Here is a 22,482-nt window from a genome sequence, read left to right as displayed (position 1 = left end):
GGCTGTTGAGAGCTGCCACTGCCCAGGTAGGCTGAAGGACACCCTTGGCCAGGCTTCAGGTGCTCCCTCACTGCTCCCTGGGGGCTTACAAGGTGTCTGGAGGGACAGCTTGTAAAGGGCTTGTAAAGCTCCTGCCAGGAGTTGGGATACTAAGACAAACTGTGGGTGATCCAGCAGACCTGTCATCCTCAGAGAGACACTAACATCTGGGCAAACAGCTCCTCTGCAAGGGATGAACCACAGTCAGACTCTTTTGGATCTTATTTCCACAAAGGAAATCACCTTGTCCAGGTCACCTTAGTGACCACTTTCTCCAGGAACCTGTATGGGCAGTAATGTGAGACAGGGACAGGAGAAAGCATCCCATCCTTACTCCTTCCAACAGGGACATGATAAGGGAAAATGCCACAACGAAGGAAATTCAGGTGAACAGATGCCAACTGCCAGCAAGGTATCACTCTGACATTGTTGGCTACTAGGCTACAAATAAAATAGAGCACCTAGGGAGGTGATAACCACAGCTGAAGAAGCATTCTCATGCTGCCTTGCAACACAGCCAAACCTTTCAGTAGAAAATTCTTTTGTTTGGAGCTTCCCCGTCAGCTTTTAGAATTGGAAAACCTTTTTTGCAAGGGCTTAGAAAAAGAAGCATTTTAATAATGTGATTTTTTTCAGGTGTTGCATAATTCAAAATTATTGGACCAGAGAGACAGACAGACACTGTCTGCAGGCATGGCAACAAATAAATGTGACTACCTTTCAGCAGCCGCCCACTGGAATAAATGCATGTCTTGCAGTTATTTCAGAGCAAAATTGCTCCTTTCATTTCCTTCTCTTTAAAAGCCAGGGAAATTAAGTATCACTTTTAAGGAAATAACACCACAACATTCCAGCAGCGCCAGGCTTTGCCGGCATCATGGCCAAGGGAGTTCATATTTGTAATTTTTCAGAGAGCAAATGTGCTTTGGCTGCTTACAGACATAAGAGCATCAAACTAGACAGTGACACCAAGCAACACCTATGGGAAGAGCTGACTCTGGCTGCATGGGGCACTGGGGAGGCAGCAGGGATGGCAGCCCACATGGACATGGGGAGATGCAGGGCACGTTTGGTGGCTGGGCACGTGGCATGGCACCCGTTGGAGGGTGGTTTCCCACAGGGTTTCCTGCAGGGAAGTTGTGGGTGAAGATCCCTCTGCAAAGGGAAGTGGGGCTGAATTAGGGGAAAACTGCCTGCCCAGGGGAAAATGCAGCAGAAAGAAACAAAGGCTTTCTACAGCTCTGACCACAAGCCCCACTGTGAGGGGCAGGCAGGACACCTTCCCTGATTCCTGCACAGGGAGGGACCCACTAAGCCCACCTGGAGGGGAGTGATCCTTTGCCCAGGCTGTGCCTGGCTGCTCATTTCTCAGCAGGTGTAGCTGGCACAGCTCAGAGTGATGGAGAGGCCTGAGATATTCCAGGATTATAAATCCCCCATGGCTGAGTCCAGCTATATCTATGTAAACATACATAGGTGCAGATTCCTATGTGTGTGCATGTACACGTAGCAGCTAACACAGAAACATCTGTCAACTATTAGCTCAGGAAGGATAGCAATGAAGCTCTTGCCTGGCTATGATGGCACAGAGTTGGCTTTGAAATGTTCAGATGGCAAAGTCTCCCAGGTTTGCCCAGCTATGGCTCATCCCACTGGTAATTAAAACGTTTACCCAAGTACCATAAGCAGTGTTTATCAAGCTACACCCCCAAGCACTGTGGTCTTGTCTTTTAGACACAGCCAGAGGTTCAGCTGCAAGGACCCTGGGGGTGGCTGGACCTGGCACACTGCCCCACACACCAGAGGGGTGGAAGGAAGGGTCAGCACTCAGTGCCCCACTCGATCTTCTTCAGCACTTCTCTGTCCCTGTCCCCTTACCTGGTCACTCTCATACAGGGCCTGGAGTGGGCTGCGACCAGCCTTGCCTTGCCAGGTGGATCTCAGATCTTCAGAGGCTGAAAAAGGAGAGAGGAAAATCAGAGGGGTTGGAAGGGTCTGCTTCCCTCGCCTTCTCTTGAGATGCCCAAGATGGGATAAGACAACCCATGGATTTTGCTCTGGAAGTGGTGCTCAAGCAATGCTCTTCCATCCCCCTTACTCTGTAACAAAATCTGCAGCTAGGATTCAAGAGGTCCAGACCTATTTTTTATCAAATAAAACACCATAAATAAAGGTAATTGTTACAATTTCAAGAGCAACTAGGTAAAGTTTGGTCCACATGCTTTTGGGAAATGCCACTTTGTCCAGGCTGTATGTTTGAGGGAATGACCCAGCGGAGACAGGACCCTGCCAGCATTGCCACAGCCCTGTGAGGAGCGAGACAGCCTCTGTGCTTGGTAGAGATGAAGGGCAGATCCAGCACTGGCAGCCCTGTGCTGAGCCCCCACAGGCTCAGAGTTTGCAATTCCAGGCCCAAAGACACAAACTGGTCAGGTGCTTTGTCTGACCAGTAAATCTATTGAAGTTCTTATTTGCTATTTATATTTTTTTCCATCCCTTCTAATAAATCAGCAGCATCTCCTCTGTGTTTGAAGCTCCAGACAGTCACCCAGGCATCCTTGCCCCTCCCTGCCCTGCAGATCAGCTGTTTCATTTTGGAGGTCCATTTGCAGCAGCACCAAACCCAAGGCTGGATGTGGCCAGCCATAAGTGCAGCACCAGAAACCCAGTCAGTGACAGCTGCTCAAGTTCTTGTGCCCATAAATTATTTAGGGATGCAATCACCTTCCAGGCTAGGAAGCATCTGCTTCAGCTCAGCCTCTGAGGTCCCCTCAGGGACCTGTTTCCAGCAGAGTGGGGGCAGAACCATGTAGCCTGGATACTCCAAGCCCAACACATGGAGCCAGCCATGGCAGGGGCACAGGCTCTCACTTGCAGAAACACTTCCAAGCAGCTCTCCCACCACTCATGCACCCTCTGCTGCTTGGCTCTGGCTCTCTGCATTGGCAGAGGATGCCACGACGATTTCCACATGACAAGGTTTGTAACCATGGGGGTTGTGCAGCCCTGGAGTTGGCTTCCACAGAAGGAATCACACCATGAGTTTTAAAATGGAGAATTATGTTTTCTCTGAAGGGGAAGATAGGACACATTGTTCAGGAGACTGTGGCCTGGGAGGAGGATCTTCCAGTCCTCCAAGTTCCTGGAAAAAGCATCTGCCACAAGACATTTCTGCCAACGTGAAGGTTTCTAACAGAAGCTTTTTGCATGGCAGTTTGGGGTTCCGGATCTTTTCATTCACTGACCATCACCAAACAACCCCACATTTGTTATACAAGTCCCAGATGGCATCTGTACAACCAAAACAACCAGAAGGAAAAATCCAGATCCTCTGTTCATTTTGACATGCTTGCATTTTGCTTAAATGAAAACTGCACCAAAGCACAGAGTCACCAGGGTCTCAGCTAAACATTATTCATTCCTGGAGCTGTAATTAGGGAGGAAATGACTGCCTGACCTCACAAAATTTCATCAGCGGTGCCTGTACGCTTGCGCGTCGGTGGAAATGACACTTCCTGCAGCGCTGGATTGATGAAGATGTGACTCAACAGAAGAAGATACAGTTTCTTCCTCATTCCTCTGTATCAGTTACCCCACAGGAGGGTGAAATAGCATCTGTGTCAGTGGGAGATAAGCAGAAAGTCCAACGTACAGTGCTGGGCTGAGACACTCATCCCAGAGGAGCCCCGGTTCACATTTCCAGGCTCAGCCCTCTGCAAATGACAGGGAATGAGATCGACCTTGAAAACTGCACTCACTGCAGCTCACATCTGCAAACAGAGAGCTCTGAACTTGAGCCCCTTTCCCCTTGGGCTGATAAACTCCTGTTGGATGTGACCCTGCTGAGGGCTGCTGGCAGTGCCTTGCAGCAGACACTGCTCCTATATTTAGTACAAACAATGTGGAGGCGTTTGTTTTTGAGATTAACACGTGCATCAGCCAGAACCTTTCTCATGGGGACAGAAGCAAACCCTGGGTGGTTCAGGCTGACTTAAGGCTGTTAGAAATGCAAATAGCTTGTGCTGGTGCTGCACAGGGCAGCATGGAAACATCCCAGGGAAAGGCTTCAGTGCCTGCTGTAGTGTCAGGTCACGGCCCTGGAGGAGTGTTGGGTTGGCAGGAGGCTCTTTGGGCTCAACAAAAGGCAAATGTGCAGCAAAGAGGGGAGGGAGCAGAGGTCAGGCAGGTCACAGCCATGCTCTGACCTCTTCAGTCCTCTTTTTTTTCAGAGGGACCAGCCTGGCCAGTGGCTGCTGCACTTCGCAGGGCTCTTGCCAACAGCCCCAGTAGAAACGCTGCAGAATGGATTTCCTCCAGCCCTTCCCCAGAGCAAGATCTGGCAGAGAACAAGGCATCTTCTCTGGATAGCAGCAAACCCCCTGGGATCCCTGCTATGCTCGTGCTGTACAGTGTTCCAGAAAAAAAAGAGGAAGAGATAAAAAAAAATGGAAAAAAGAATTCCCTGCCAGGCTGCTCCCGTGCAGCTGGAGGAGGCTGGGAGTGCTGAGCTGGCAGGGGAAGGCACCAGCACTCAGCACTGGCTGCATCCTGAGGCTCTGAGCTCCAAAGTGGTGACACCATCCCTGCCCAGGCACTGCCAAACCCTCCAGAGCAAGGCCTGGCCTGGCAGCAGGTTTTGGGTTTTTACAGGGCTCCACTGCAGGAAGTCTCCCTGTTCAGAAACTGTCTGCTCACACTACACACAGCATCCCGAGGAGAAAAGCAGCTGGGATCCTGGCTGGGCCAGGATGGTGGCTCTGGAGCCAGGGTTAAGCCCTGGGGCAGATGCAGCATGAGGAGAGCAGCATCTGCTGTGTCCCATGGGGTAGATTCTCCACATGGTGTCCATGGCCCATTCTCCACAAGGCTGGGTCAGAGTGGGTGCAACTGTATGAACAGAGACAAGTCTGGGCTGTCTGTGCCCAAAGCATGCCCAAAACATCTGGGATCACAGTGGTAGGCAGGCCAGGGCTGCTGCAGGCTGCAGCAGGCTGGAGACAGTGATTTAATGGAGTCCACCCCACCAAGACCAGCCTCTGATACCCATCACAGCCCTGCCCCATGACCCCAAGCTGTGGCCACTCCTGCTCACCAGCCCCAGCACCTGCAGCATCACTGCTCACACAGCCCTCCCTGTAGCCAGATGCTGGCTGGAATCTACACACCCCTCCTATTCCACTCATTCACGCTGAGAGCAAGCCAGGCATCCCATTCCCTGTCCCATTTTTGGTTTACCAATCTCTGGAATGCCCCTGGGACTCCCAAAAAGTTTGGGAAGGCCAAGGAATACTGAAATAAATGAGACTGTTGAGGAGGGAATATCACATGAGTGAGTTAATGGTTTGTGTTGCATTTTGGCACCATGGCCCTGAGTACAGCAGGATATTCCATGGTGGAGGAGCTGCCAAGATCTTCGCATCTTGGATTTTCTCCTGACTTTATAACTTGTTACTGAGGTTCCCAGATTCCACCACATGCAGTGGTAATCCTTGGAAATTTAGCATTGCCACAATTGCATCTGAAAGCAGGGACATCACTCAGCCAAGGCATATCAACTTTCTAAAGGGGAAAAACACCAACCCTTGGCAACTGCAGGATCTCTGTTTGGGTGAGAAGTATCAACACAGCGCATGTCTGTGACCCAAATCTGAAGTGGTTTTCACTGACACAGGCAGAAGGAAATATCACATTTGTCCTTTAAATCTTCAAAGTATGAGGCAAGGGAATAGGAGTGATGTGGAGCAGGAGACCAAAACCTCTATGCTAAGGCAGAGACACTGAGCAGAAATCACTGAGTAAGATGAGCCTGAAAGGAAGCTCAGGCACACTTTTGAGTCCCCTGTGCTACAAGGGCTTTCAGACTTTCTTTTGGAGCTTAAAAAGATATCACACTTTTTCCTTTCTTTCCTCCTGTACCCCAGGTTTCAGTGCTGTCCCACCACAGCTGAAGACACTCTCTTGCAGTGTGACATCAACACCACAGCAGGATCTGGGGCTTCAGTGTCTTGCCAGCTGTCCTTGGAAAAGGGAATAGATTTTAAAGCTGCGAATATTTAGGTCTACTAGCTGATTGCAAAGACAGCCAGACATGTGTGAGGTGAGGGAAAGACTGGATCATGCCTATTCCAGACTTCTGGAAGCAGAAGTGAAAGAATATGCTGCTTTGGCTGCACAGACTCTTAAAAAGGGAGGGAGGTTCTCTGCAACCACAACAGCAAATCCAGTGTGTGAATTGAAGAGTTTGGCTTGGAGACAGGATTCAGGCAGCAACAAGCCTGCTAGGCTGACATCAGCATTACCCAGGCTTTAGAAAACAGTCTGAAGAAAAGAAAGCAATTAAAACATGTGGGTGCAAATGGATAATAAATAACTTAGAATGAAAATCAACATGGCACTAACCAGACACACAGCTCATACCCATGCAAACTTGTCTGTAAATAAGTTGTTTCTGTAGATCAAGCCTATGTGATAGATCCTCACCCAGACACACACAGTGCATGAGAGACAACACTGCACAGGAAACAAGGATTTCATCCTCTTCAGGCAGAGAGGATGAAATCTAGAAGGTGAACTGTAAAGGTCACGAGCAACAAGAAAGCAGGTGGCACTTAAAATGAGAAATACTGGGCAGAAGGCAGAATTCTAGAAAAATATCTCCCTGATTAGCTTTGGGATTAATACATTGAGAAGGAGTTGACATAAAACCAGAAAGATACTGATGATGGACAAAGACTTGAGAAAGGCTGCCGTGGCAGGGAAAGACAAACACCAACAGGGAAACTGAAGTTCATCCTGGATGAGGGGAGTGGAAACTTAATAGGATTTAATTTCACAATGTTGGAATTCAGCAGTTTCTGCTACTTTGCTGCTGGAAGGGGCAGGAGGTCCCAGATGCATTAGTTCTGGGCCATCAGCTGCCAGTGTGACAGTCATAAAAAAAGGCAAGTGAAGCCCTGAAACAAATCAGGTGAGATATTTGCCATCACAGCAAAAAAAGCATTATCCATATGCTGTTATCCATAGCATTGGTGACCCTCACCTGCAGCACTGACAGCTCTGCTCTCCTGGACCAAGGCAGATCCAGAGGTGCTGAGAAGGGCTGCCAGGTGAGCAGGTGACCCCAGGACTGGCTGAGCTGCATGGGCTGGATGTGTGCATGAGCAGAGCTGGGAGGCCATCACCCCTGGGAAGAGGCCAGCAGAGAGGATGGCAGGGGGTCCACATGCAGGACAGCATCACTCCCACCTGCTCAGGTGCCAGACTGGAAGAGGTCTGGAAGCCCCAGATCAGTGGGAGTGGGTGGCTGGGATGCAGCAGGAGAAATCCCAACTCATTTTGGGCTTGAGGATGAAGCTTTCAGGTATTTTCCAGGCTGGATCCTGAGGCCACAAGAAGCCAAAAACTCCACATGTGGTCTCCAGTATGAAACACTGGAGAGGGCTAACACCTGGAGAGGATCAGTGGTCTCCAGAGCAGGGAAGTGAAGAGACAGCACATGAGCAGGCACCCCAGGGACCCTGAGGAGCTAATCCTGACCCCACCACTGCCTCCCCACTGCTGTCTCACAGCCCCAGCCTTGCTTCCTGTTGTGTCTGTGCAAAACCTAAAAAAAGAGAAAAAAATAACTGCGGTGCCTGAAATGATCAGTGTAAATTACAGCTTGCAAATGCCAGCAGGGCAGTGGGAGAGGTGCTGCTTTGTTCTGTAGGAAGAGCCAGTTCTCAGGGGAGAACTCAAGTCCCTCTTGGAAGGGAATGCTCTCTCCCACACCAAAGCAAAAGTTCTGAAATTGAAGGTGATACTTTCAATGGACTCTGACTTGAACAAAGGAAAAAGGACTGGTGACAGGAGCTGTCTGCTTGGCACACATGGCATGTGAGCAGCTGAACTGCATTCATGGGAGAAGGAAGAGTGTACAGAGGGAAACAAATAACTGTATTACCAGAGGGGTTAACAACGCCCAGAGCTCTACAGTGCACAGAGATTAGCACCTGGTTTAAGTCATCACTGGAAGAGCCAGAAATTAGGACCTGGATCTCTTTGTGGGCACAGCAATGAGCTTCTCCAGACCTTGCTGAGTCCTCTCCAGGACGTGCCAGGGGCAATGAGTGAGTGCTTCAGCCTCAGCAGTGATGGCTCACTCACCCCTGACCACAAAGACAGGCTCCTCACTACTGAAATAATGCACCCAGAAGGATCCTGCCATAGAACTTCCAAGAGGATAATGTGACTGTGTTAGTCAAAGCCAAACCCTGGCTAAATCTGTCCAATTTTCGATTTTAACATCCAAGCAGGACAAAAAAAAAAAAAAAAAAAAAAAAAAAAAAAAAAAAAAAAAAAAAAAAAGAGAGAAAAAGAAAATAGAGCTTGGCAGCAACAGTGATGAATCCAGACAGTTATTGCAGTCAGAGCTCAGTTTTCCCTCCTGGTTTGATAGCAAAGACTGAGACATGCAACTAGACACACAGACTGCATGAGGATGGTCCAGGACATGGAGGCCAAGATATCCCACATGGAAGCACCAGCTGAACCCCTGGGCAGTGTTCAGTGGTCCATGTGAGAGCCCTGCCTGGAAGGATCAGAGCTACAGGGTCAAACAGTGCTGTCTCCAAAAAGAAATTTCATTCTAGGAAGCTCTGGCTTTTTGTTTGGACTCCTATTGGTGGAGAAAGCATTTCCTTAATTTCTGCCTAAACACAAAGGCTGATTGTTGTTTGTTGTTTTGGATTTTTTTAAAAGACAGATATTTTTCAAAACTACGGTGATGTGAGAATCCAGCACCAGAATCCCACAGAGAACTCCAGACTTAATGTTGTGGAAGGCAGTGACCTCTCTCTGATGGACAAGATGACCAAATAAGTGACTGTTTGCTTTCTCACATCATACTCCTGGCTGTGAAGAACTGTGTGGCAATTCTGGTGTGCACACAGGCTAAGGGAGGACCTTTGGGAATTACTCCTATTTTAATTCTTTCTGAAAGGTTTTGATTTGGGAATGGGAATTTTTTGGCTCCAAACGCAAATCAAATTTTTGGCTTCAAAGAGGCGATCAAATCTCAGATTCTTGTGACTGCTCGTTTTTACTGCATCTAGAAAGTCAAGGATATAGACAACAGAGGCTTAATTAAAAAGCTTAGGCAAAGAAATCTAATAGAGCCACACAACTGACTTGCTTAAACGCATCCTTCATCTTTGTGAATTCAGACACAGCCACCTCTGCTCGGGAGCTGCAGGTGTAAGGAGGTGTCAGTGGCTGGGCTCATCCAGGTGTCTGCACCCAGAACACTCAGAGGGAGTGGGCAGCATCCATGCCCCATTCTGGCAGCACAGCACATGCACAGGAAAGAATTTTGGGGAGAGAGAACATGTCACAGCAATATTCACACAAGCACAAGCAATGGCAAAAAGCAACCAGCCCTTTGGAGAGCAACCAGAAGAGATGATTTCTGGTCTTTTCCCTGGGTCTCTCCCAGGCACAGCACAGCTCCCCAAGCAGAGGAGAGCTCAGACATCAACCCACAACAGCTCACACCTTGCACAGCTTCCAGGGGGCAGTGAACAGATCCCTGTGGAGCAAATGCTGTACTTGACCTCTTTTGTTCCTCCTGGGGCTGTGCCAGTGAGTGCTGAGCAGGGGAGCTGGCATTGACTCGCCAACTCTGCAACTCTGATATTTACAATACAAACATCCATTTCTTGCTCCAGACCAACATCCTCTGTAGCTCAGGAAATGCCTCTGTGGCCTTTCCCACCATTGCTTCTCTTTCCATGGTGCTTTTCTCCCCAGTTATGCCTCGTTCAGCCTGTTCTGCCCCATGGCAGTGTCCCCTTGCAGGGGCTCAGCAGTGACACAGGTAAGAGACTGCCACCTAACCCAGCCCCACGCAGTGTGGGCACAGGCAGACCACCACTGGCCTCCCCCAGTGTTTTCCTTGCTGATGAACAAGCCAGCAATGTATAACCCAAGCTATTCCTGCCCTTTGCTGTGTGGGCCAAGCCCTGGGAAGGGCTGGCTGCCCTGCATGTCTTTCTGCTGAGGTACAGAGGGGAGTCTGCTGGAGATGTCTGTCTGAGCTCACTTGCTAGGGAACAGGAATAATTCTCCATCAGACCTTCCCCTGCCAGCTCCCCTCCTGCTCCCTACAGCAGACTGACAATCTGGAGCATCCTGGGGAGCAGCAGAGCCTTCCCCACGCTCGCTCCAGAGCATTTTCATACATGAGAGCAGAGCCAAGGGCCAGGCTGGTTGCACCCCTGCAGGGCTCCTGGAGCAGGTCCTTCCCAGATGAGCCAGCCAGGCTAATGTAGTGTATCAGAAGGGCAGGACCTCTGTGATTGTGCCTCCTGAGCAGATCAGCAGGCAGGCACGTCCCTGTGCCCTGCAAAGCCATCCCATGATTCACTCCTCTATGTCACCAGTTGAGCCACAACCCCCAGGCACTGGCATGGCACAAGTGTCCCTCTGAAACCATTGGGTAAGTGTCCTTCACCAGCACTGCACCCTAACTCAGGATCAGAAATTGCCTCAAGTAGCTTGGTTTTGGGCCATACAGTTCTATTTTGAAGCATAGCCAGTGCCTGGGTGTTGTCAGCCTGGTTATCCCCATGGCAAAGGGGCTCCATTTGGTGGCTCCTGACTTAATGATATCTAATTTAGCAGAAATTAAACCAAGTGACTTGAACTTGGCTGGAGCAGACAGAACTTAGCTCAGGCTTTTTTTCCCAGAGCTGCACATTTTCTCCCATCCCCCCACGTCCTCCTGAAACAGCCAAACCAAGTAATTAAACCCCCCCACCTCCCCTCACACCCAGCACTTGGAAATAAAGATACACTGGGAGGAGGTTACCCACAACACTGAGGGAATAACCACAAGGAAAGCAGCTCAGGGCCAAGCTGAGCAGGGCAAGACAGGACCTGTGCATGAGAGGTTTGCACAGAGAACAGCCCACGTGCACTGAGCTGCAGCAGGGGATGACAAATCTGCTCTCCCATCAGCCCGGATGGGAGAACCCAGTCGTGTTTGCATATGGAGAGGGTGGCTTTGCATCTCCACAGGGCTCACACAGAAGTGATGTTTTAGCCACAGTGACAAAGTACCATTCCAGGGCACTATCAGGGGTAGGGTGCACAATGGTCCATCATCTTCCTCTTCTCCAGTACCTGGCTATAATACATCACATTCCTGTGGGGCCAGTGGAGGGATCCTACCAGTCTCTCTCACACACACCTTCCTCCCCAGAATCTCCCCTTTTTGCGCAAATGACTCTCTTGTTTTCCTGGGAAGCTACTGAAGGCACACTCCCAGCAGTCACAGATAGCTCCTGAAGGGTGATGGGGCACCCCATCCCCAGGACTCATTTCCATCCCATGTCTCTGGTGCTGAAGCACCCCAGAACCCCCTTCCCATCCACAGCCTCAGAGGAGGCTCCACAGGCACAGCCTCAGAGGAGGTGACACAGGCACTTCTGAGGAGGCACAGCAGTACAAACCTCTTCGCCAAGAGGGAAAGGAGCGTTTTCCAAACTCCTTCCACCAACTGCATATATGCTCCACAGCCACCCCTCCCCAGGACAAACCCTGCTGCAGCATTTTCCACCCCAAACCACACAGTTCCTACACACATACACAGATGTGAAGGTATTGGGGATCCCTGGACCTCACCATAACCAGGTGTACATAGGCAAGATGTCCAAGATTGCTTCCTTTGGGAAGGGGGTGTCACCCCCTAAAAAGACCACCCTTGTTTTCAGCAATCCCCCCTTGCAGCCTCTCCAGAGTGCCAGGGCTGTGTGGCACAGCTGGGTGGCAATGGCAGCCAGGCTCCCTGGCACTGACAACAGCCTTCCTCCAGCCAAGAAACACTCTCCAAAGAAAGAGGGGACAATGAGTCACTGTTTTACATGCATAACTCAATGGACTGCTCTGCCTTCAGCAGGAAAAGTCATTCACTCCTCCAGGAATGTGGCTGCTGGCTGGAAGGCAGCAGCCCACGGGCAAGAGAGGGACAAGGGCTGTGCTGCCTTCAGAAGTGTTAATGAGGGTGTGGAAGAAGGTTCTGAGCTGTGATGGATGGGAAGAGCCATGCAGAGGGGTGAGTACATGTCCTGCTCTCATTCCAGCCAGACAGAGCAGCCAGGCCTGCCAGAAGCAGCAGTGGTTGTGGTGAATGTCTGAGGGTGGAAACACACAGCCTCAGGCAACTGAGGTGGGACCAAGAATCCAAGCACACCTGCCTCCACTTGTGCCCAAGATCTCTGATATCTGTGCACAGTCATCTGCAGGCAGCATCCCTGTAAATGGGGCTCATGGGACTGGGATGCCTCTGGCACGCTGCAGTGGGGGATGGAGAGGCAGCAGAGCTGCATCACCTCTGTCTGGTATTGGGGCACTTATCCCAGCCACACAGTGCAGACTGCTCACAGCACAGTGTCTCACACAGAAATCTGAGGGCTGACAGGCATAGGGACAGCACAGAAGCCCCAGACACATTAAATAAAAAAAACTCACACGGTTTCCAGCCTGCAAGAGGCAGATGGATGCTCCCTGCTTCCTCAGTCTGGGGTTGCAGTGACCCATGCTCATGACTGTCACCTACCCACGCCCATTTCCACACTCAGTGACTCATGCCAGACGCAATAAATCCACAGACAGCAAACACGGGGCAGGGGCCAGCAGCATAAGGTGCCACTGGCACCAAGTGCCACCAGACCTCAGGCTTCTCCATCTGGATCCAGTTCAATACAGACACATTAACTTTCATCAGAAAATGCCTCAGCCCAGCCTCTCAAGTGCTGCGGCAACCTTTCTGGGGCAGGCAGTGTCCCTGTGCCAAGAAGGACACAGACGGCTCCTGAGCGGGCGCTGCAGCTGACCTGACCCTGCCAGCCACAGGCTCCTCATGGCTGTCCCCTTTGCCACCAAAGGTCAGGATCTTTTCTTTTAGCTTGAACACATCCCAGGCATGCTCCTTGCCAGGAGTCACACCTGCACAGAGCCTTCTGACAGGTCACACATGGGGCTGGCACTGCCATCACTACAGAAACGTGATAACCAAACCTTATTTCACATCACCACTCCTTCCTCCACTGAGAGGATCCAGAAACTGCCTCTCCAAGGGGCAATTTCTCCATTCCCACTCTCCAGGATCTGCTGCGCCTTTGGCACAGCTCATGGCTGGAAACAGGACTCTGGGTTGCTGGGTGAGATCAGCCCCTGCCACACCACAGCCTGCGTGTCGCACTCTGCACCACATGGGATGTGGGATGGGGGGCAGGCAGAGAGGAAGGCAGCAGTCCAATGTTCTGAGCTACTTGGGTTTTGCTCCAAACCACTAAAAAAAGAGAGATCTCTGCTGAAAGTGCTCCAAAGAAACACAGCAAGCACTGCTGACAGTGTAATCTCCACTGTCCATTTCTATTAATGTTCTTGCAGGTTTAGCAGAAACTGGAAAGCCTGGAGCTGACTTTTCACTGCTCCAGGCATGCAAGAACTCCCAGATGAGCAAAGCCAGCGTGACCCTGAGTGCAGCCCCCATCAGTGCCCTTTGGAGGGGCATTTGCCTGGCAAGAGAGACAATGGATTTGTGCGTTTTGCTCCTCGTGCCTGGCTGACAAATCCAGCCCAGAGAGCTCCACATTTGCTGTGCACACTCAGCACTGTGCAGCTCAGCCAGGCTGAGGGGTGATCCGGCACTGAGGGGTTTGCAGCCAGCTCTGCGTCTCTGCCTTCCATCTGCTGTACACAAAGCCCAGGCAGCAGCCACAGAGGTGGCTCTGGGGTTTGAGGGGGTGTCATCTGATGGATGTTTTTTTAAGCTGCTACAAAAAGAACATTAAACTCCTGACGTGAGATGGGGTCAGAACATCCTGCACTAGTTTAGATTTCTACTGCATGTCACACACATCGGGCAGGAAAATAATTATCTTTCTAACTTTACTTTTTTGCCTTTCCTTTTTTATTTTTTTTTCCTTAACAGGATGCTTCTCAGCTTTTAACTGCCTGGAAGAGACCTCTTAAATCTGAAATCCCTGTCTGTCCAGGCTTCAGCCAGATGCCTGCTGTTAAGGGAGTGCTGGCTGTACCCAAGCCAGTGCAGGGACTGGCTGCACTCGTTCCAGAAGTGACTGTGATTCAGAGATCTGGCTTCTGGACATGCTTTAAAACCACTTGTGCATTATTCTTGATGCTCAAGATCCTGGAAAGTTTACTTAGGAAGAAGTTATTGCCATTGCCATTAGGAAGATATGAAAATTACATGAAGAGCCTCCTTGTTTTCTATAAAGCTTCATGAAAGCTCTTTCCTCTTTTGGCTCCCACTTTCTTGCACAGCTTACTTTGCCTTTATGTTTCTAAAGATTATTTTTCTTCATTTCTCACCGATGACACCTCTTGGACTATCACAGTGCCACCAGCCATACCCAGGCTCAGGGGCTGGCACAGCTGGGCCTTGGTTTTGTGGCTCACCCCTCCCCAGAGGTGGGGATGGCTCAGGCTCTGTTTTTCAAGAAAGGCCCTCTTATTCCCATTTAGTCAAGTTGAGTCAAGCATCAGCCAGGGAAACTCTAATCAAGTGATGGAAAATGGTGACAGTTATAGGGTTAGCTCACAATAAATCATGCAGAAAGGGAAAGAAGGAATCCAGCTGCTTCAAGGAGCCTGCCAAATGCCCCAGCATCGTCTGTGGGGATCATATTAGGAACAGAGCCAATGGCAGCTGGTCTGGACACTCTGCCCCATTCAGTGCAGGGGTTCTTCCTAAGCCTTCATGTCTCCTCAGCAGCAGGAGGCTCTGGTCACCTGGCACCAGCCTGAGGCAGATGCCAGGAAGGTTTATAGAAACATCACATGCATTTTAGCTGGAGGGATGTATTTTGTTGGGGCAGGGTCCCTAGGTCTCTACTGTCACAAGGACTGCAATTAAGACCTTTATAGGAACTAGAAAATTAACAATATCCAGCAGGAACACAGCCTCTGTGAGCAAATAAAGTATTTGTGTGTAAGTACCATGCAATCTTCTGTTTCCAAATGGTTAATTCCTCCCATAAGCCAAGCTAGAAGCTTTCCAAGAGCAATTTCTCTTCCCCATTACGCCTGTCATTCTCCTGGCCCCAGTTGGCTGCTTGCATTTATAATTCAAGCCTGAACTGCCAGCATTTCCATTCCTTGTCAATAAACTCCTCCTTTGCAGCCTGCTGCCCGAAGGAGCTGCAGAAGAAGGGCTTGCACCAGCAAACACCCCTTTGTCAGGATGGGCAGGGGCTGATTTTCCCTGGGCAAGGCTGCAGCAGAGATCCACTAAAACCCTGCTGGAGGGGTGTCCCTAGCCCTGCAGGCCCCTTCTCTGGGCAGGCTGGGGCAGCCCACAGCTGCTCACACAGCACCACGAGCTGCCAGCCAAGCCAAGGGACCATCTGCAGCAGCCTCTGCCTCCTGCTCAGCTGCTGGGGCCATGGCAGGCCAGCCTGCAGGGGACCAGGCTGGGCTTGCTCAGAACCTGCCTGCACTCAGCCCTGCTCTGGGCAGATGCTGTTTGTGCCCTCTGCACACAGGCCACCTGCACAGGTACAGCAATGTCAGATGGCTCAGCCTGCCAGCTGAACGTGTCTCAAGCCATCTTCTCAGCTCTGTGCATCTGGCATTGATGAAAGCCTCAACAAAATGATCTGAGAAAAAATGCCCACTCAGCAAACTCTTCCCAGGGCAGCACCTTGCACGCAGCCATCCCTCCCTGGCTTTGCTTCAGGGCTCTCATCCCTCTGCTCCCTGCAGAGCCACCTGGGGGGCTGTGTCCTGCCTTTCTAAATGACACAGCTCATTAGCTGGTGAGATTCTGTCACAAGATACACAACAAGAGGCTGTACAAAGAGTTAAAGAGATGCATGAGCTCACAGAGGAGGAGAGGAGTGAATCACAGCCTGCTGGAGACTTGGGAGAACCATCTCTGAGAACCACCTTCAGCACATACAGTCCCACCACATGGCCCCTTGTGCCTGCTTCTGCTGCATTTAGTAAAGACCACTGCCTGAGGCCACCAAAGAGCCCTGTCTGTTCAGCAGAGGACATAAACACCTCCAATGCCATCACAGCTCTGGGGGACAACAGATCCAGCATCACTGCTAGCTGCTTGTCTGAGCGGCTGTTGGATTTAACCCTTCCTGAGAGTGGCTGCTGGCTCTGGGGACATCCCTTTCTTTTTCACAGGGAGTGAGCAAGCTCTGATGGGGACCTCAGGAAGAAGGGAACTTGGAGGTTTGTGTCTACACCAACCAGCAGAAGGTGTGGGCTACTGATGCAAAACTCTACCAGCATCAGTTCAGCCTCGTTTGGGTCTCACAGTGCCTGTGTCTGCTGATCCTATTAAGCTAAAGGGAAATCAATCTCCCTGATACTGCCAGGAGAAAACTTGGAAGAGACCCAGCTATGAATATGCTACCCCTGCACCCTTGCCAAAAGGAAGGGCCTGGCTCTGTAGATATGTGCAGGACTGAACTCGCTGCCTTCTCCTGCCATGGGGAAATCTGCCTGCGCAGAGGCTCCCGTGGCAGGCAGAGCCCCAGTCTGCAGGGAAACACACAACAAATGGGGTGGGGAGCTGCTGAGGAGCTTCTGACCTCCAGCTAGTTTGTGCTGATTTCTCAGGTCCCTGCTTTGAAGAAAGCCCTCTAGAACAGGCAAGGCAGCCCCAGGGACACCCACACTCAGCAGCTCCAAGCAAACATCACCTTTGAACCTCACGTGATATTACCCATCTTCCTGCCAGGTCAGTGAGGCAACATCTGGCCAGAGAGCAGGCTTGGGTTGGGTTCCACATGAGCAGTGAAGCTGCAGACTCACAGGGAGACAGAGCACTGCAAGGGATGGCTCCAACCTGCTGCTGCTCCCTCCCTGGAGGAGCTGGGAAAGCAGCCAGGAGATGGAGGGCTATAAATCAAGTGGCATTTACATGGAGAAGGAAAAGCTCTGAGCACGTTGTGACTGGAGGCCAGGACTCATGGCCTCAGCATCCCTCTGTGCCATAGGTGACAAGCTGATGGGAAGGGACCTACAGGCCCTGTGCACTGCTGTGAAGATCCAAAACTTTGATGGCACTTCTCCTTGCACAAGTACTGTCACAGACATCTTTTATGAAAAATCCTTTCCTTAGGATTTTTCCTCCTGAGAAGCTGAGAGGCCTCAGGAACAAAATGTAAACAATGGTTATCTGCTGCTGTGGAATGCAACAGGTGGATCTTTGATTAGCCCATGTTAGTTGTTTCTAATTAATGGCCAATCACAGCCCAGCTTGCTCGGACAGAGAGCCGAGCCACAAGCCTTTGTTATCATTCTTTCCTATTCTATTCTTAGCTAGCCTTCTGATGAAATCCTTTCTTCTATTCTTTTAGCATAGTTTTAATATAATATATATCATAGAACAATAAATCAAGCCTTCTGAAACATGGAGTCAAATCCTTGCCTCTTCCCTCATCCTGGGACCCCTGTGAACATCATCACAGAGTACCATGAGTAGAGCCACCAGCACCTGCCCATCTGCCATGGCCAGGCTAGAGAATTCCTCATCTGTCACTCGAGCCACTGCAGAGGCAGCAACACCTTCAGAGACATTCTCTGGGGAGAAAACAGCTTCAAGTCCAGTTGGATCCTGCTGTGAGGGAGCCTATGAAAATTAAGTCCAACAGTGAAAAAGCTGGGTCTCACCAGAATGAGGTGCTTCCCCAGCACAGCAGGTCTCACTCTTGTGCTCAGCACGGTCTGTGTACACAGCCCTGTAACAGAGTCACACCACCACACACAAGCCTGGGGCACTGTGGTTTGCAGCATCTCACAGCTGCCAAAACAGCTCCACAGTGTGACAGCACCCCAGGGTTCAGTGACCAGCCTGCAGCACTGCTGGGAGCACTGAACATCTCTGCCACTCCTTGCTCCCACGGATCACTGGTAAGGTGAAGGGGACGTGGGACATGCAACAGACAGGGAGGCAAGCAGGACCCCAGAGAGCCAGGCCAGGGCTGCTGACAGGGCTGGGGATGGCTGGGCCTTGGAGAGCCCTGCTGCAGGTCAGGAAGTTCCCATCACAGCACAGGGAAGGACCTGAGGTGGCACGGGACAGCATGTTCAACTGGGACGGAAAAATCAGCAGACATGGAATCCACACACACTCACACCCTCAAAACCAGGTTCTCAACCATTTTCAACACCCAAGGGTGATTCTCCTCTCAGCAGAGCTGCCAGAGGATGTGGCTTGTGTGGCCAGGCTTTCCTGCACTGGCAGACAGTGAGGAGCCACCCCAGCTGAGGATGTAGCTGCAGAACCCAGGGGTGGTGGAGCTGCTACAGCCCTGACCAGAGAGGAGAAACCCTGCTTCCTTCTCCCAGGAAAAAACAACCCCAAGCCCCTCCCAGCCAGATTCCCATCAGTCTGCCTGCCCATAAATTTACAACTATTTATTTAGTCAAAACTCATCCACGTATTAAGAGCTCAGGGGCACTGTGGGAAAACAGAAGCAGCAGAGCAGGCAGGCTGCTCCTCCAGCAGGCTGCAGGAATTCCCCACTGGCTGGTTCAAGGCTGGACAACTCCATGCCCTGAAGCTAAATGTGTTCAGTGCCAGCAAGCTGAAGGGAGTGGACTTGTGCAAGGATCTCTAAGGCAAGGATCACCAAGTCTAGAAACAAACCTGAGGCAGATCTTTGCCTCTGAGACTTCCAGAGGTGGGAGGTGGAAAAGGTTACAAGGCAGGGACCTTCAAAAAGCCTACAGACCCCAGACATCCCAGTAAGGGCTGCTGCAAAGGGTCTGGGGAAAAATGACACTTGCTCAATAGCATTCAAAAGAAATGCCAGAAGAGAGCTCAGCTTCCCTCCCAGCTGCCCTCTCCCTGTCCACCAGAAGCCAGCATAAAGATGTCCCCACATCAACAAGTCAGAAGGACAGCACCAGGTCCAAGATGGAGCTCAGTGTCATGACTGTGGCCCTGATCCCATGTGGTGCCCTCACACAGCCTTTCATCAGCTTTTCAGACTGAAAACCCATCCTTTAGGCTGCCCAGGGTGAGTCACAGCAAGTGTGGGGATGATTCAGAGACCAATTGGCCCATGGCTGGGAGTGTGTGTGCACAGGGCAGTGTGTGTGTGTGTTTGCTTTTTGCAATCACTGTCCTGTCTGAGGGGCTCAGACTGAAAACTCACTCAGGGCACTGCTGAGCTCTGGCAGATTCAGCCCACCAAGAGGGGAGCAGAGATTTGTGGCTGTGAACTGGTGGGGTGACAGCTCAGGCTGTCAGCCACTGCAGGTTCCTCTGGCTACTGGGCGTCCTGGGCTTGCTCAGCTCCCTGCAGAGGGGAACTGGCACTGCTGGCTGATGCCTGTGTAATTCCTTGGCTTCTGATACAGAGTCCTGGGAAAGACAGCTGTGTTTGCACTGGAATTGTGATGGAGGGTTTGTCATGCTCTCTGTTCAGATGCTTGCAGGAACCAAGGACCAAAAAAGAAACCCAGCACATAAAAAATCCCAACACCCTCAGGAGAGCCCCGACCACTGCACCAGCACTCATCTCCCAGCCTTGGACCTCACAGCCCTGCTCCAACACAGGCAAAGCCCTCCTGCTGCTGTTTTTGTGGAGTTTTGTGTGTGGGGACAAAATGCAGGTGCATGGTGCTGCCAGACAGAAACAGCCAGAGATGCCAGAGGAATGTGGGGCCAGGAGAGGCTGGGCGCAGCCAACAGAGCCACCAGGACACTAATCTCTCCTGCAGGGACAGAGTTAACTCTGCGTGTGCTGAGCCACCTCTTGCACGTATCAGAGACTCTCAGGAAACTGTATAAAGCCAAGAAGGACCAGAGAAAGCATTCCTCATGGAAAGCCTGGCCCTCAGGAGCAGATGGGCTTCACTACTGCCCTGCTCTCAGCACCGGGCTGCGTGGATTCAGCTACCCCAACAGGTCACAGATGGAGTGCTTCATGTCTTTTCCAAAAACAGCAGATCTGAGGGCATCCAGCCTGTGTTTGCCAACATCTTGGCTGACAAATGTCACTGTACTTTGAGTACTGGCTCCTCAAAAGGAAGGGGCTGCATCCTGGGCATCACAATACTATGACTGGGAAAATGAGCTGGGCAAAACTGCCCCATGAAGAAATGAAATGAAATGAAATGAAATGAAATGAAATGAAATGAAATGAAATGAAATGAAATGAAACGAAACTAAATGAGAGAAGAGGAAGAGGAAGAGGAAGAGGAAGAGGAAGAGGAAGAGGAAGAGGAAGAGGAAGAGGAGAGGAGAGGAGAGGAGAGGAGAGGAGAGGAGAGGAGAGGAGAGGAGAGGAGAGGAGAGGAGAGGAGAGGAGAGGAGAGGAGAGGAGAGGAGAGGAGAGGAGAGGAGAGGAGAGGAGAGGAGAGGAGAGGAGAGGAGAGGAGAGAGAGAAAGAAAAGAAAAGAAAAGAAAAGAAAAGAAAAGAAAAGAAAAGAAAAGAAAAGAAAAGAAAAGAAAAGAAAAGAAAAGAAAAGAAAAGAAAAGAAAAGAAAAGAAAAGAAAAGAAAAGAAAAGAAAAGAAAAGAAAAGAAAAGAAAAGAAAAGAAAAGAAAAGAAAAGAAAAGAAAAGAAAAGAAAAGAAAAGAATCAACACCATCTGAGGATGGCTAGATTTGTCATCCCTGCCTGTGCTTGCAGCCTTAGCCAGGGTAAAAGCAGCATCTCCCTGGTTATCTGGAAGGCTGAGGACATGTGTCAGCCAGCTGCAGGCACGACCCAGGCTCGGAGCATTTGCTGGCCAAACCCCATGCACGTCCCAAGGCAGCGGCTGAATTTCAGCCTCCAAATACCTTCAAACAATGGGGAGGAACTGAGGACTAAAAGAGGCTCTTTCCTGTTCTGGAAAAAAAAAATCACTGGTTTTCAAAGGTCTGCTAATATTTAAGTGTGTATCCATTCATGCCAGGTCTAGGTGCAGTTGTAGGTTCAGGGACTAGAGCTCTGCGGGTCAAATCACCTACCATATTCTCTGTAATAATTTGTATCCCTCTGAAGGGACCAGTCTTTAGGCACAGAGATGGAGCTGACTGAGATCAATAAATTTGGAACAATGAGAAGCAAGAGTTTCTCCAAGATCCGCTGGTCCTGAGGGGTGTTGGGCTGGGCAATTGAAACCACCTGAGAACTGGCAGAGAGTGGTGGCAGTGGTGTCTTCCATATCCAGCTTGGCACATCAGAGAGCTACCAAACACAGAGATGGTGAGGCAGTTTCCTACCTGTGATATCTGCCACATGTGTTGATGTGGCTTCTGGCATTGCTGCTCATCCTCCTGCAGCACCCCAACCCTTCTCTCTCAGGCTGGTGAAGAGGTTGGAGAAGGCTTTGCTCTATCAGAGCTCAGAGAAGATCCAGCTGGTTGATACAGGAGCAGATAAGGATCAAGAGAGGCTTTCTCACTTGGAAAGCTTTCTGGAATAGGATCACAACCCTGGCACTTCTGGTATCTCTCATTGTGAGAGTCAGACCAAAGGCTGAGTACATCTCACCTGCAAGGCCCCGTGAGGTCCAGCAGCTCATGCTGACAGCAGGTTGTGAAACAACAGAAGCCAGCATAGAGCAAGTGCTGCTAAAAAGACCCATGAAACAACAGCAGGATGCTGCAAATGGACAGAACCAGAGCAGAAATAAAGGAAGGAGCATTTTGAGATTGAGAGCTTTTCCTTCTTTCTTATTGGAGAAAATTTGCCAGCTCTCCAGATGTCAGTACAGTCTGCCCCAAAGACATACCATTGGGGTAGCCCCACAGTACTGCCCTGCAGAAACCTCAGACCAGATGAACACAAGGCCTTAGGACCTGCCACTCTACCTCCCTCACATGTTCCCCCTTCCCTCTATCCCTCATCTGTACTACCAGAGTAATCCCACCTCCCCCCCACTGTTGCTAAAATCAATGTGGTCCCCCTGAGAACAGCAGTGACCAAAGCTCTGATGCAGACAAGGAATGGCAGCCTCCAGTATCTCCTGCTGTGCCAGCCTAGATGTGCTGCCAGCAGAGTGAGATGAAACACCAGCCTGGGAGCCCTGCTGTGCATCCTCACCTCCATGCAGAAATTGTACAGCGTGCACAAGTCAGCGCAGCTCACAGTGTGCTGCTCCTGCTGGGAACAGCAGAGGAACATCAGCTTAGACAAGGGATGATAATCATGCTGGGGCCAGACAGGATCTCCTGGATGGCTGTGGGGTGACTCCAGTAGAGCCAAGGACTCCTGGTGGCTCTCATCACCGCCAGAGCCCAGCTGAGATGGCCTGAGGCTTGCCTGGGAGCTGAGCGCACCTGCCCACGTCAGCCCAGGTGCAGGAGGTGCTGAAAAGTGACTGCTCCAGGTAAACCCCAGAACTACCCACTGCAGCATGGTGTGGAAGATCCAGGGCCAGTGTGCTCAGCACCACCTCAACACCTTCCTGCAATGCAGAT

The 22,482-nt window shown here is 50.7% G+C and overlaps 1 protein-coding gene across 1 annotated transcript in view; it reads right to left on the bottom strand.

Moving 5' to 3' along the window:
* Positions 1 to 22,482, bottom strand: part of CHST13 (carbohydrate sulfotransferase 13) — a 28,205-nt gene that overhangs the window by 2,856 nt on the left and 2,867 nt on the right. Inside the window, exon 2 of the mRNA XM_030956755.1 lies at positions 1,918 to 1,994. Coding sequence (XP_030812615.1) covers positions 1,918 to 1,994 — 77 coding nt within the window. The remainder of the gene's footprint in view (positions 1 to 1,917; positions 1,995 to 22,482) is intronic.

Source organism: Camarhynchus parvulus, chromosome 12, assembly GCF_901933205.1.
Source record: "Camarhynchus parvulus chromosome 12, STF_HiC, whole genome shotgun sequence".
NCBI classification, from domain to species: Eukaryota; Metazoa; Chordata; class Aves; order Passeriformes; family Thraupidae; genus Camarhynchus; species Camarhynchus parvulus.
The sequence above is the reverse complement of the archived record's forward strand: the minus strand, read 5'-3'. Positions and strand labels throughout refer to the sequence as shown.